The 14,971-nt window shown below is 33.5% G+C and overlaps 1 protein-coding gene across 1 annotated transcript in view; it reads left to right on the top strand.

The window, feature by feature from the left end:
• The window catches only part of LOC120289790, a 28,252-nt gene extending 19,524 nt beyond the window's left edge, over positions 1–8,728 (top strand). The window contains exons 2-4 of the mRNA XM_039305137.1: positions 6,915–7,176; positions 7,955–8,153; positions 8,301–8,728. Of these exons, the coding sequence (XP_039161071.1) occupies positions 6,915–7,176; positions 7,955–8,153; positions 8,301–8,438 (599 nt within the window). The 3' untranslated portion in view covers positions 8,439–8,728. The remainder of the gene's footprint in view (positions 1–6,914; positions 7,177–7,954; positions 8,154–8,300) is intronic.
• The last annotated feature ends 6,243 nt before the right edge of the window (positions 8,729–14,971 follow it).

The following is a 14,971-nucleotide window of genomic DNA, read 5'->3' as shown; positions in this document are numbered from 1 at the left end:
CTTTCTTAGAAAGGTGAGCGTGATTTAGGGTGGAACCTGCGATTAAAGAATCGGACTGGTAGAAACTTTTATGAGTCTAGGTTTCAAGTTATATATAGTAGATTTTAGGTTTCAAATATTGAAAAATCTATTTTGATGAGAAGATTCTAGGTTCTAAGTAGGTGAAACATAAAACCCGAAATAAGTTTTCGTGTTTTTTTGCTTGTCTTAGTGTAATCCTATGGTATTCCATAGTATCTAATGATAATTATATAATTTGGAATTATTAGTTTAAGTTTCCATTTTATTACTAAGATTTTTATTTTGTTAATGTTTCATATTCTTCGTATGGTTAAATATAAGTTGTGATCAATAATAATTATTAAATGTGATAATTTATTATAATTTTTCAATTAAAATATAGGTAGAATCTCGATAGGGTAAGTTCCAAGTTATGGTAGGTTTTAGGTTTTAAAAATAAGGAACTTGTTTTGATTGATAAATTCTAGATTTTAGGTGAAATTTGTACAAAACCTAGAATCGTTCACCTTTACTTTCTCATAATTTTGTAAATCAAGGAAATTTTAAGTTTTGGAAAGAGAAATTATAAAATGGTCCCCCTCGAAAAAAAAAAACACCAACGTTTCCATGTCTGTGTTTAGGAATAAAATAAAATTAAATACTATATAAAAGGAAAAATAAAGTCTATTTTGAATGTAATACACTTAAGCAAGTTTGCAAATTTATTTGTTGGTGGGTGGTAATTGCCCCCTCAACATTTTTGTTTAGCTTCGTCCCCGGTGGCAATAATCCCAACATGTTCAATATTTTGAGCCATTAAGCACTCGATGCTCCTATAAATGTATGAACCCATTACTATAGGTTTCTTTAGGTTGTTTGAAGTTAAGAAGTCCCTACAGACGAGATAGCAAGAAGTCATGGGTGGATAGGACATTCCCTAAAAAATAGCATTGGCTCTTTTCCTGTCGAATTACCTCTTTGTTGATAACGGCGAAAAGTACTTTTAGAAATAAAATACGTCGAAAGAGGGATCGGGTGGGGGTTTGTTTTGCTCAAGAAAGAAAACAATAAATTTCTTAGATCTAGCTTGGAATATTAAAATTCAATCTAACGATGGAAGATTCGGCGTTTCTTAACCAATCAACCACCGGGGACATATACCTATTATCTATGTATTCTTCCCACGTCCTTTTCTTCGGGTAGCAACGCCAAAGGAGGCATAAGTTATTGAGCTTTTCAAAAGATACGAGAAACGTCAAGGGGGAGTGCATGTCGTACGCACGACCGACCGTGCATGTCAGTTTCCCAATCCAATCGAATCCACGCCTTCCTCACATCAATGCCTGCGTGACGTCACCCATGACGTCATCCACCTCATTCCCCTTTTTTCACCTTCTCTTTCTAACACATCTCTGTCTCTCGTAATTCCTTTCCCCGCCTTTACCGGAATAACGAAAGGGAGAAGAAAATTGACGAGAGATGGGGAAAACTCGCTTCTTTCTAATCAATCGGGGAAGTAGTCTTTTCTTTCTTGATCAAAGCTCGCTGATTTTTGTCCCTAAGCAAATGCTATTTCGATAATTTTTCTGAAAAAGGAACTCCTGAAAATGAGTTCTAATCGAAAGAACAGATAAATGAATGGTAATTCATGTCTGAATCAGGGCTTTTCGTGAAAGAGACGGTCACATGCAACTGCACAGAACACGCCGCCGTCTCCACGATGCCATCATGTGCCTTTATTCCCCCTCCTCGAGTGGGCCCCGACCGGCGACATCATCGTATCTTTTCCTCGAGAGCGCTAATCCGCTGAAGCGAATGATCATGCGAAAAGAGAACCTTGCTTTATACCCTCATTCGTCTCCGCAAATTATTGAGTGCGCGATCGCCGCTAGGTGCCTTTAAATCTCATGCAGTCGCGATTAGGTTTTTGTGGTCTGCTTCCAAAGGACAAAGGGGGACGGGTGGGGTGCCACCATCTTAATGCGGGTTTGCGTGGACAGTAATTCTCCAATGACCATCTATGCTCACCATCTCCACCAACGCATGATTAAACAACATTATCACAAAAAATCCTAAATCGATATATACGCGACAAAAATTATCCTAGACTATCCCTAACTGATATATTTATGATAAATTTAACTATGTCAATCTTCGTTAAATTTTACTATTAAATTGCTGAGTTGAATGATAGGTATACCGACTTAAGGTTTAATAATTTGTGATTTTTCGTAATATTAGTCTAATTTAACGGAAATTAATGGAAGACAAATTTGTCACAGATATATTAGTTTAGAGTTTTTGGCGATAAAAAATTAGTTTAGAGTAAATTTATTAAATGCATATTAATTTAGGGGATTTTGATAGTTAAAAAATTCGTATTGAGTAAATTTGCCATAGATGTACTGGTTTGAGATTTTTTGTGATATTAACCCTATTTGTAATTTATGTAAGCTCGAATTTCAAATTTTTATTTAGGAGGACTTGATTTTATTTTCCTTGCAAGATGATTGGCTTATAATGAAATTGTGAAAGTTGAGATTTTTCGGCAAAACTGATTTGTAATTAAAGCGTATCGTATCTTATTGTGTCATGCTTATTCGACTATTTTTATGTTTCCATGCGGGTCATCTTGAGATCGTGCCAAGATAAATATTGGTAGTTGGACATTAATGCGACAAAAACTTTGTTAGGGGCCAGGCCACTTGCCTTTATGTTTCGATGACAAATAATGGACGAGATTAATGTGGAAAAGGATAGGCTTTGACATGATTTGAGTGAAGACGAATCTTAACGTAATGCGCGCAACACCCTTCTTTTACGCATTTCGATGTGAATCATTGCCGTGCCAAAATATTTATCGCTTGATCGATTTAAGGGGCCATTTTTTTTTCCTATGCTCTTTAAATCGATTTTCATCGGCAACTTATAAATATGAACATTACTTACATATGTCTCGGTTGGGGAAAAAAGTCTTTAATCGTGTCTTTGAGTTAGATGCATCATCAATGCACAAACCAAATCAAATATAAGTGTGGGCATCATTCATATGCCAACAAAAAGAAAAAAAGATTAAACTAAGTTCCCTCCGATTAAGAAGCGTGAAAATTCGAATTCCTTTTACATAAGAACAGATTTTCTGCGAAGGACAGTGCATGGCGCATGGGTAAATTTGATAAATCATTTGTTAATTGATAATTTATATTTTAGCTTGGCCACAAAGAATCCCAATTTTTTCCACAATGACATCTCCTTAAATAATCGAGAAATTCACATGAATCATCCTCGAGTTTCTTTGTAGTTACCCTATGCATCATCTGGTTTCATATCATGTAGACTTAGCTTTTCTAAATTTCAAAGACTCTACACCGTAGTTTGCATCCTCTTGTACTCAAGTAACAACATGAAAGCCATGCGTTGATCTCCAACACTGAATCGATATTTAGACCGCAAAATTAGTTCAGGGACTACATCTTTCAGCGATAACAAACCTGATTCTTGGGAGACATTAGATAAATGACTACTTGAATCGGGATTTTTCAGCACAAGGAGTCTATTGACCTATTAAAAGAGTCTGGACCCTTGCATGTATTTTCCCCTAAATCTGAGAAGAGCCAAGTGTACCAAATGTCATGTCCAAGCCAAAATACTTACGTTGAGTAGTTTTGATAGATAATGATTGAGATAAGATTTGGCATTTTTGAACCGCAAAAGACTTAATTTACATATTCTACTACCAAAGTTGAATATGGACGGTGACACAGAGTCCACTCTCACAATCTTCCCCTTTTTTATTTATCCCTAATGGCCCGCCAAATATATGAGAATGTACATCACAACAACTTTGTTATACCTTAATATTCTATCATCGTGTGAACGATTATGCTTGGCGCAATTGTTAAGCATATTCAATTTAGAATGGTTCAACTTTTAAAGTATGAATTATACTCAATAGGAAGTCAATCAGTGCATTAAAAGCTATACAGACGTCTCAGGCAATTTCTTAAAGAAGTGGCCATGAGATTCTGTTGAAGTTTTAGCAAAACGAATGGCACTCTAGCATGAATGGACGTTTCACCTCATCAAGCAAAGATGGGCCTGACATGTGTAGTGATCTGCGTAGGAATGGATCTAAGGAATTGGACTTGTACTTATTATTGGGCTAAATCAATCGAACCATTTCATTGCAGCCAACATGGATAATTATGTAATGCGACAGCTTCACCCAGCTTATAAAGCTAGGGATAATTAATACAACATAGACTAAATGGGTTTACTAAATCTCGTGGCAAATTGTAAACGGTTGTTTAAGTTAATTATTCCTGATTATATATCCGATTCTGTGTTGCGATCTGATATGTATTCGACCCTGACCAATCTGTGGCGGTGGAAGTAATTGGTTCATATGGACCATTCAAAATGATATTAACAGGTGGAAGAAGTGAAAAGATAATAACAAAGAGATCAAGAAGAGATCCCTATTGATTGCAAATCCTTGGATTTGCCAGCTTTCAGATTAGACGATGTCGGTGACGATATCACTTTTGGAGATCAACTTTCATGTAGCTAGATAACATGGGAAGTGTCAGAAGCATATGGGGTGCAGATAAGAGTTGAGATAGATAAACTGGAACTTTCAACAACAAGCACTTTAAGCATTTATATGTTGCAAATCCATCGATTTTTCCAGACTTTGAGATTAGATGGTGTCAATGACGATATCGCTTTCGGAGATCAACTTTCCAGTCACTAGGTAACGTGGAAAGTGTCGGAAAGCAAATGGTGTGCGGATTGGATTTAAAGTAGATAATGTGGAAATTTCAACAACAAGCACTTTAAGCATTTATATATTTGGTTGATGCTGCAAAATTGCAATACCACCTTGTAATGACTAGGTCTATTCCTGTGGGCCAAGCCTTCGGAGAGAAGTACTATGGCTAATTTCATAAGGTGATCACTGTTTGAGATTGGACTTTCCTTAAGTATTAATTTACGGAGACTGATTATTTGATGTGAGACTTGGGATGTTACAAACTTTTCAACTGAAGAACTAATGCACATTCTTGTTAGCTTTGGCCTATATTGCCCATTGATCTCCTCTTATTTGACGGATGCTCCAACCGATTCATGTCTCCTTTCATTCTAAAAGCTTGGTAGGTTTCTCAATCTAGCTTTGGCTCATATTGTCCAATGATACTCCCTCTATGTGGAGAAAATATTCCATAGTATCATCGCACCATGTTATCCACTAATGTGGTGCGTATGTGTTACTTAGATATTGACACGTATCCTATGAGTGGAACCTACTGGAAAATAGGAGAGTTTTCTTTTTCTCTTTCCTCTAGTTGGTTCTCGGCTGATTGGCTCGGCTTGGTGGCAAGAAAAAAAGGATAGAGCAGTAAATGCCAAACTCCAACTTAAAAATTCCTCTCTCCTCACTTCAATTTTTAGGGTTTCTCCTCCAGTTGGTTCTCGGTTGATTGGCTCGGCTTGGTGGCAAGAAAAAAAAGGATAGAGTAGTAAATGCCAAACTCCAACTTAAAAATTCCTCTCTCCTCACTTCAATTTTCAAGGTTTCTCCTCTAGTTGGTTCTCAGCTGATTGGCTCGGCTTGGTGGTAAGAAAAAAAGGATAGAATAGTAAATGCCAAACTCCAGCTTAAAAATTCCTCTCTCCTCACTTCAATTTTCAGGGTTTCTCTCTCTCTCTCTCTCTCTCTCTCTCTCTCTCTTAGAGAAGAACACTCGAACCACCTTTTTTTCTTTCTTTGCGCGTCCCATCGCCTTTACCTTCGGCTCCCCAAAAGCCTCACCAGTTATTTGCCTTTGGCACATCGCCTCCACTAAGAACCCTGTTGGTCGCAGCTGGGTCCCGAGCCCCCTCCACCTTCCCAGTCGCATCTAGGTCCTAGGCCCCCCCTACCTCCACCTCCAACTGTCTTTAACGCGGAGATTAATTGCTCATCTGACGAACTTGTTGTCACACCTTGCCTTGTCCACAATTCTCTCAATTATCTCTCCGAGGAGCCTTGCCTCATATCGTCGTCTTCTAACAGCTTCAAAAGGTTGGTCCCTTTGTCTGTCTCTATATATAAATCTCATCAAATTTGAGGAATAATCACTCCATTCTACTGAAAGATTATGTTTTGATGGATTAAAGCGATAGCAATATCGAATTTTCCTTCGTGTCGTTAGGATTCCTTTCATCAAGAAATCGAATTATTGCCCCGTGAGACTGTTAATTTGTAGCAAGAGATACTCCGTTTCGGCCAATAAGTATTGACAAATACGTGGTTCATGTACCGAATTCCTAAGTCTGCTAAATTTGTTAGAAGTATGAATCGATGAATAGATAGATTGCTAATGCAATCACGGTTGTCTTACTTTGGCTAGTAAAGTTTAGAGGGAAATTATTATTAAATTGGTTGGAGTAGCTTAGTCAAAAGACAATTTAGTGATTTGGCAATTTGTTGTAGAATTTGATAGAATTTGATAGCGTATGCACGTATCTTGTAAATCATGAAATTGTAAATTATTATCTTAAGTCAAAGTTGATTCATTTTTTAGTTGATTTAGTGATGATGATTGTGTTGTAAAGATTGTCTATTCTGTTGAATGGGATGTGATAGGGATGATAATTACATTCCTTATTATGATGTACTATTTATTAGTTTGACAATCATTTTGCCTTGTCTAGTTATTTGCATGTGGAAAAAAGTGTGGCCAAGTATAGTGGTTTGGTTGGGAGAATAAGTTATTAGGCATTTTGCTTTTAGATTCTAATGGGATTTTCATATATTTTAAACCTAGTCGAACAATTATTTGGGAAGAAAAATCATAGATTACTTCTCAACATTACACTAAGTCTTTTGCAACTTTGCAAAGTCCTTTGAGGGTTGGAGTCACAAATTACAGCAAGAGTTCCCTATCTCTCTCGATTGCTCACAAAAGTTGGACTCTCTCACCACCCAGCATTCCAAGTTTTCCCATTTTCCTTTTCGATTAGGTTCGTGTGCTTTGAAATTCTTGAAAAAGTTGGGGGAAATTCTGGGCTGAGCTTGCTGATTAGAGCGTATTTGAGTCGGAGCATTCGCGGGATCCGTATAGGAAAAGTATGGTGGAATGGTTTGGCTCAAAGCTGGGGGTGGCTTCTTGTGAATTGCTTACCACAGCTCACGTGAGTTGATTTGAATCGATTAGTTCAGTTCCCTTTATGAGCTTATTATTAATTTTATGTTGTCTGTAGAAATAAGTTGTTATCTTGATCTTTCCTCGAAGTTAAATAGGATCTGTGCTACCATTTTTATTGAGCTGTTGATATTTTTCCACTATTTCTTACTGGTTTTGAAGGGAAGAGAAGATGACAATATAGAAACAATAAAGAAAATGTTTAAGGTGTTCTCGAGTCTAGCCTTTTAGTTATTGAGTATTACAATTCTAAGGGAAAAGTCAGAATGGTGAGGAAATCTCTAAATATGTTGAAATTCTGTACATTTATTTGCCTGATCTTATTTCATTTAATTATTTATCTATATTGGCTTTTATTCAGATTGATGCTGGAAAGCTTGTTGAAGAGGTCTTTGAGGTCGTTAAGGTAATACAATTTTTGCATGTTGCGTTCGTGCAACTTTTCTAACATCAATGTGTGCATTTTTGTTTTTTTACGCCGTAATTGACTCGTTCCCAAATCCTCAAAGCCCTCACATTTTCCTCATCGAAATCAATGTTTCATGGATCTCCATCCATTCTCAATCTTCATATTGCTTTTGTAGTTGAGCATGCATCAGCCTTTGGGGTTATTATTAATATGCAGGACCTCCTCATGGAGGATCACGAGTGAGAACTCGTTGAGGAAAGTGCTGAAAGGACAGATAGTTCCTCTGTTATTTCAAATGTTACCTGTTCTCTTGTGCGGCTCTCTTTCCATTGCTGACCATGGTTTGATTTTTAAATAGGATTTCCGGAGTATTTGGGGTGGAGGTCGTGGCCTGTTTACGCTGGTGCTTGAAGTACCACATCTCTTGGGATAAAACTAGTGGTCTGCAGATGCATTCAATACCAAAATTTGGTTCCCTTCCCTGCGTTCATGATGCTGGTGTTGTTGTTCGAGACCCATTCCTTGGCATTACAATCAAAATGCTATCACATCAAGCTGTAAGATATCACCGAGAATATTAACCTATACCTTTTAGGCAGTCATCCTACAGCAAATTTATGAGCCTCGATGCAATATGAAAATGATGATAAGGCTGTATTTTTAGATTCGATACTAGTCTAACTGGATCTAATGTTATTGAAAAGATTCTTTTGCTTGGTGGGATTAAAGAAAGATGGGAGAAGGAAATTGCTTGGATGGCTCTTCAAGGTATCAACTCACCACTAGTTCAAGTCTCTGCGCAATATGTTGCTGGAAAGTGGAAAGGATTGAGCATATGGTGAACACGAACAACAATATGCAAGTTGAAGTCTCGAAACAGAAAAAGTGAGACAGACATTAAATGTGGTTGTACTGAGTAACACTATTGTATAGTGACCATTGCTAAAACATGTTGGTTTCTACTTGATTGGTGCTTTTTTTTTTATGAGGGATTGCTCCTAAGACATATGGGTTGATGCATGTCAATTGTACTAAAGATTGTGGCTTTTATTTTTCAAACTAATATGTTGATGTATGTTAAACACTTATGTTGTTGCACATCGATTAATGCATAAATGTGATTTTTCGAGCATCCGTTTCTGTTAGATGATGACATGAGAATGTTGGCGGTTGCTATCACTTGGAATCGTCCAAGAATGTGCATGAAATATTTAAGGATAACATTTTTTTCCTCAAAATATATGTGGCCATGCTTATTATAATAAAATTACTTTCTTTTTAATTGCGAAAAATCTACGTCTTTTGCCTGATTATACGGTATTTCTAGTTGAATGACTATCATAAATGTTGTGTTTGCATACTTCTGTTATTTTTATTGAAGTGAAAAAAGAAGGAAATACATGTATGAGTGATGCATGAGGTTTCTAATTATCAAATTTCGTCTATCTATTGATTACTGTTTATGATTCATAATAAAAATTTTAATTATGACATTTTCTTTTCAGTTTTTGGTATGGGTTTTTGTCTTTTTTCATTGGGCGCATGTAGACCATAGGACATGAAAAGACGAATAACACGTTTAGGAGCAACTTTGAAGAGTGATGGAAATAGTAAGTTATTAACTAGACTTTTAAGAAAAAAATATGATTATGTTAGTTGTGAAGATTAATATGCACTTGACTCTATACGTATGTCATAGAAGATGCCGATGCCTTGTTTTACTCAATTCTGTTGTTATTTACGAGTGCCCGTGCTCTATTCTAGGCAATGATTATCTTACAAAATGTTCTTCCAACAAGTATTAAATGCTGATTAGCATTTTTGGAATATGAATATGGTAGTTTGTCCCTCCTAATTTGTCATGCTTGATTTGCAATTGGTGTTATTATGTCCATGTAATATATTTCTTGCTTATTATTGATATTCTAAGCATTGCAAAGTATATTTTTGAATCAATAGATTTTGTTTTATATGCCTAGCACCTTAAATTTCTTTTTGGTTGGTATTGGCTATTTTGACGCATTTTGATTCAATAGATTTTGTTTTATTTTAGTTGCCTTTACAAAAACTCTATGTAACTAACTAATTTTTATTTGCAAATGGTTATGTACAATTTCTTGTAGGTGCTTTAGAGAGACAAGATTAATAATGCTGCGTTGGTATTATGAATTTTCGATATGCTCATTGCTTAAGTACTTTGTTTTAGGGTATCATTAGGATTATTAATAGGTTCTTCTACTATTGCTGGGTATGGGAAAATGTTAGAATATGAATGTATTTTCTTGAATTGCATATTGAGCTTGGTAGAGAACAAGTATTGGAAAAAATCTAAGTTTTAATTTTATTATAATTTAATCTCATATGATGACGAAAAACATGTGTTTACACACTAAATCTATGTTATAGTCACTTTCTTGTACAGATGTTTTATGTAGTGATTCATACTAGTAGTTGGGGGAGGATACATGTGAAAGTGAAATATATCGATCTTCAGTTTCTATAGTTATTGATTGGTTGTGGTAAAACAATTAATCATGTATATAGTTTTCATTCATATGATTTAATTGTTGAAGAGCTTAAATGACATTTTGAGCTATAAAAATGAATAAAAAGCTGTTTTTTTCTTCTTCTCATTTATCTAGTATCTTTATTTAGTGTCCAGTCGATATATCTTGTTAAAATTATCACTTAATGAATTTGAGAATATTTGATTCATTTATGTCATTTTTGTTTTGAACGATTTGAACCTAAAATCTAGGACCCACAAATACTTGTTTCTTTAAGTTACTTTGTTGTATGTCTTATCTTTGTGGAAATGAGTAACTTTAAGTCTAAACTAATTTTTGATGATTTGGGCTGTTATTATTGTTGATGCATAAGTTTCGAATGAGAAAAACTCGGAGCTTTTGTGTTTACCTTTATTCTTAAAGTGCACACAACATGTTCGACAATCTAGTTTCTATGTTGCCCTATTCTTGGTAAGAATTGGGTAGTGCTCCTGCTGTTAGTAATCTAGATTGGTAATTATTACTTCTATTATTGTTTTGTTTTCAATTTTAGTTATTATTTGTTAATAGGTAATTGTTGTTTATATTATCATAATATGTTGGCTAGAAAGTTTTTGGATGGTGGGAGTGATTATGAGGTTGTCATTATGAAAAATCTAATATTGATGAACGCCAAAATTTGTGTTTAAGAATTAAATTTGTAGTTACTTTATTTTTCTTCTTTAAATGATTAGATGTTTTCCTCAGTTTGTAGAGATTTCAAAAGATACTATCATCGTGCATAATGTTAATGAATAATTTAAATTTAGAATTTGTATGGTGTTTGCTAATGAGACAATGTATATGTAATTTGTAAATGATTTGAAGCGTGAAAATGACAAAAAATGAATAATAGTAAATAAGTATTACAAATATGTAATTTGTATGTAATTATGAAAGACATTCTCCTATTAATCTCATCTTATGAACAAATAGATGTTTATAGGAAAGTGAAGATAATTGGATGTCAAATTTGCATTAAATTTAAAATCAAAGATGAAGTTTGGGAAGTTACTAAGTTTGAAAATATTGATGAAAATCAATAATATCTTATACGATCATATCGACACATTATGGATATTAGTAAATGTATTTTAATTTTTATGACCGGGGTCGGTATAAATACTATAAAAGTACATTCTTATATCTATAATGAAGCGGGTGGACTAAATAATATTAATTTTATATTATGTGATTGTCAAAATTTCTTACAGTAATAAAAAAAAGAATTTGATTAGTGCAGGTAACTGTCAAAAGTTTATATACTATTTTAATTGCTTATAATCAAATTGAAACAATTTTTCTTACACATTTCAATTGGATGAAGAATATAGATCGACCAATAGTTTTTTGTTTGATGATGTATCCAAGTTAGATTATGATAGTTTTGGAGATATGGTATTATTTGATACTACTTACTATTGTGTGTATTTTTTATTGGCTTGAATTATCATTGGATAACTGTTTTATTTGGTTGTGCATTTTTGATGAATGAAGTTATTACTTATTTTGTTTGGACATTTCGATCATTTTTAGAGGTAATAGATAATGAAGCACTACAGACTATTTTCATTGATCAAGATCATGTTATGACAAATATCACTACAATTGTTTTTCCGAATTCTAATAATCGTTTATGTGTATGGAATATTGTGAACAATGTTACGCATTATATTGCATATCTTCTTGGAAAGCCGGGTCTTCACAATAAATATTAGCATAAGTTTCTATATCATTGTGAAATTGAAATTGAAACGTAGAATATTTAGAAAGTTATACGTTAGGAGTGGAGCTTGGGTGACAATAAGTGGTTGAATAAAATATATTACTTATAACATACGTTATAGATATTGTCTTGTATTTTATTGTGATTTTTTCTTTATGGGAATTATATCTACACAGAAGTGAGATCATGAGTAATGTATTTCAAGATATCACATATAAAACTATGGCTTTATTTAAATTTGTTGGTCATTATAAGAAGCAATTTAAAAAAATGTGTAATGCTGAAATTGTTGATGATATTGAGAATGCAAAGAAATGTAGAAATTTTTTTATGATGTAGGTGATATATATTATCCAATCACAAAAAAAAATCAGTCATTTTGATAAGTAAATTGAAAAAATGCGTAACGCTAAAGTTGTTAATGATTTTTAAGTGTGATCAAGAAAAATCACATATTATGATTGAAAATAATGGAATTTTTTTAACATGCTGCAAAAGTATATACTCATGTCATTTATAAAAATTTTCAGACTAAGTTATTGCACGTTTTATTTGAACATATTATTTGATTAAAAACTGATTAATCGTTACACACTTATATAATGAGAATTGGAAGTAATGAATAGAAGCATATTATGCATTTTAATCCGAATAATTCTACCATTTCATGTATTTGTAAGTTATTTGAAATGTAAGGATGATTATGTAGGTATGCTCTATGTGTCTTGACAAATGTTGCAAATGTTACAAATATTCCATTATATCATATTTTAAAGAGCTTGACGAAAGTTGTAAAACAAGGAACTTATTGTGAAGATATCACACATAGCTCTCATTATGCAATTGAATAAAAAACATTGCATTTCAAGAGGTTGATGCGGTTAGTTACAGTTTTATGAACAATAGTGCCAATTATAATGTTAAAAAAAAGCTTGCAATTATGACTTTAGGGTGCCTTTGTTCTCAAATCTTAAACAAAATGCAATCTTTAATAGGTAAAGATTATGTTGATTTCTCGATGGAAGGTGATGAATCTGAATATGTAGTAAATTATGAAATTCAAGTACTTAAGCCCCTTTAGAGAAGGCCAACATGTGTATCAAATACTTAGATCAATGGTGCCACGAAGAAGGGATAGATAAAAGCGTAGGAAGACTTTATCGTGAGAATTTATAGAAATGAAGATAGAACTTTTATAAATGTGTATGTAAAGAACATCTACACCATTTCTGCTTTCGTAACAAAAACCCTAGCGATAAGAGAAGTTTTGTCGTGGATAAAATAATACTATGAGTTGAGATTTATAAAAACACTTTGAATTTATCTGCACGTGGAGTTTGTATCTGATAACTTATTAATAAAATTACATTTTTTGCTAGACAGAGACTCATTGGGCTTCCGAATCATTATATAGGATTGTGGCATATTATTGACTCACCTAGGAGGAATTGATTTAAAATTTGAGCCTCGAGAAACAAATGGAGCTGTTAATTTCAGGCACATTAAGTTGGAATCTTGCATCTAATTGGGTTGCTTGTCCCCTTCATTCCCTTTGGTTAATTTTATATCTTGAATTTGGAATTGGTTGTAATCCATTTTTGAGTTAGCAATCAAATAAGTCATCTTTGACCAAAAAAAAAAACGTGGACAAATGATTTCATCAATTATCTTAGTTTATAATTGCATGAATTAATTATAATACTCACATTTTTTTTTTTGCAAGATTGACCTTAATGATAATTTGCAGTAATTAGTGTCGATCTTTCTCAAGGTACAAACAACATCCGCATTATCTCAATTTCTTCTCGATTCGCTATTTAAAATAAATCAAGTAGAATTTATAGGGGAACCTTGTTAAAACTTAATCCATCATTTATGATAGTGTTGAGATTCTGAGAAAGGGCTTTTGCTGGTTCATAAATATTAATTTTGTTGGATTTTATTAGATTATGATCACATAGTTGGTGTAATCTCTATCATAAGGCAATTTAACTTACCTACATAGTCTTAAATGACAATTTTCTTTTTCTTAGGTTTCTATATTGTGATGTTTTCATTGTTTAGATTATTTTATTTTCACTCTAGTTATGCTAGTGAACATGTTTGACTCGTTCGAGATTAAATTCGTCATTTTGGAACATGATTTTAATTTCAAAATTGCAAGTTGAAGTAATGACAAGAAATGTTTACAACATGTTGCGGCTTAAGGACATTCTGTATGATTGACTACCGTGAGAAGCCAATTGCCATTGACAAGTTGATAGAAAAAAATGTTTGTGTAATCAAAGAAAGTTGGAGGAGGGCACACGGCAAAATGAGTAAGATGAAATATGACTTTTGACTTTGAAATGATGAGACAGGTTCTCCTGAAAGTTTAGGTAGTTAACTAACTTTAGTTAGTGTAGCTTCTAGGTTTTTTTTGTTATGCGTATGCATTTTTACATGGATAAGATCGATGTGCAACTTTTGGATTTTTTTTTTTTTTTTTGCTATAGGATATAATTGATGTGCGGCTTTTGGGTCTTTTTATTATGAGTATGCACTTCTGCGTAGGGTAGGATCGATGTGCAGCTTTTGAGCCTTTTTGCTATGAGCATATGATCGATTTGCAAACAATTTTTGGAATTTGTACAATTCACTACTTTTGCTAAAATGAAGAATGCCATATTTTAATATTGAATTGTTGATGTATGCAACTATCTACTTTTGGGTTTAAGTAGTTATTTTTTTTTTTTTTTTTTTGAAATTACATCATGAGTATTATAGCTATTGAGTTTCTATCACACCTTCTAATATAACTAAATATTCATATTTGGATGTGTTCAGGATTTAGTGTGATAATTTTTTTTTTAATTTCCATTTCTATGACAAATTGACTAAGCAAATTTTTGGGTGCAAACTGCACCTTAACATTCATTGCTATGGACTTAACTGGAGAGAACATGGAAAAGTGCAGCTATTTTATAAATCTATCCCAAGAGTAGTCTTTGCCAACAATAGCAGCCAAAACGGAAAAGAAAACAAGTCATAACATAGTTATTAGTTACGACCTCATAGGTTAAATACAAGAGTATTGAAGGACTAAAACCTAACTTGAAATAAG

This window comes from Eucalyptus grandis, chromosome 11 (assembly GCF_016545825.1).
Source record: "Eucalyptus grandis isolate ANBG69807.140 chromosome 11, ASM1654582v1, whole genome shotgun sequence".
Classification (NCBI taxonomy): domain Eukaryota; kingdom Viridiplantae; phylum Streptophyta; class Magnoliopsida; order Myrtales; family Myrtaceae; genus Eucalyptus; species Eucalyptus grandis.
This window is presented reverse-complemented; position numbering and strand designations above follow the sequence as displayed.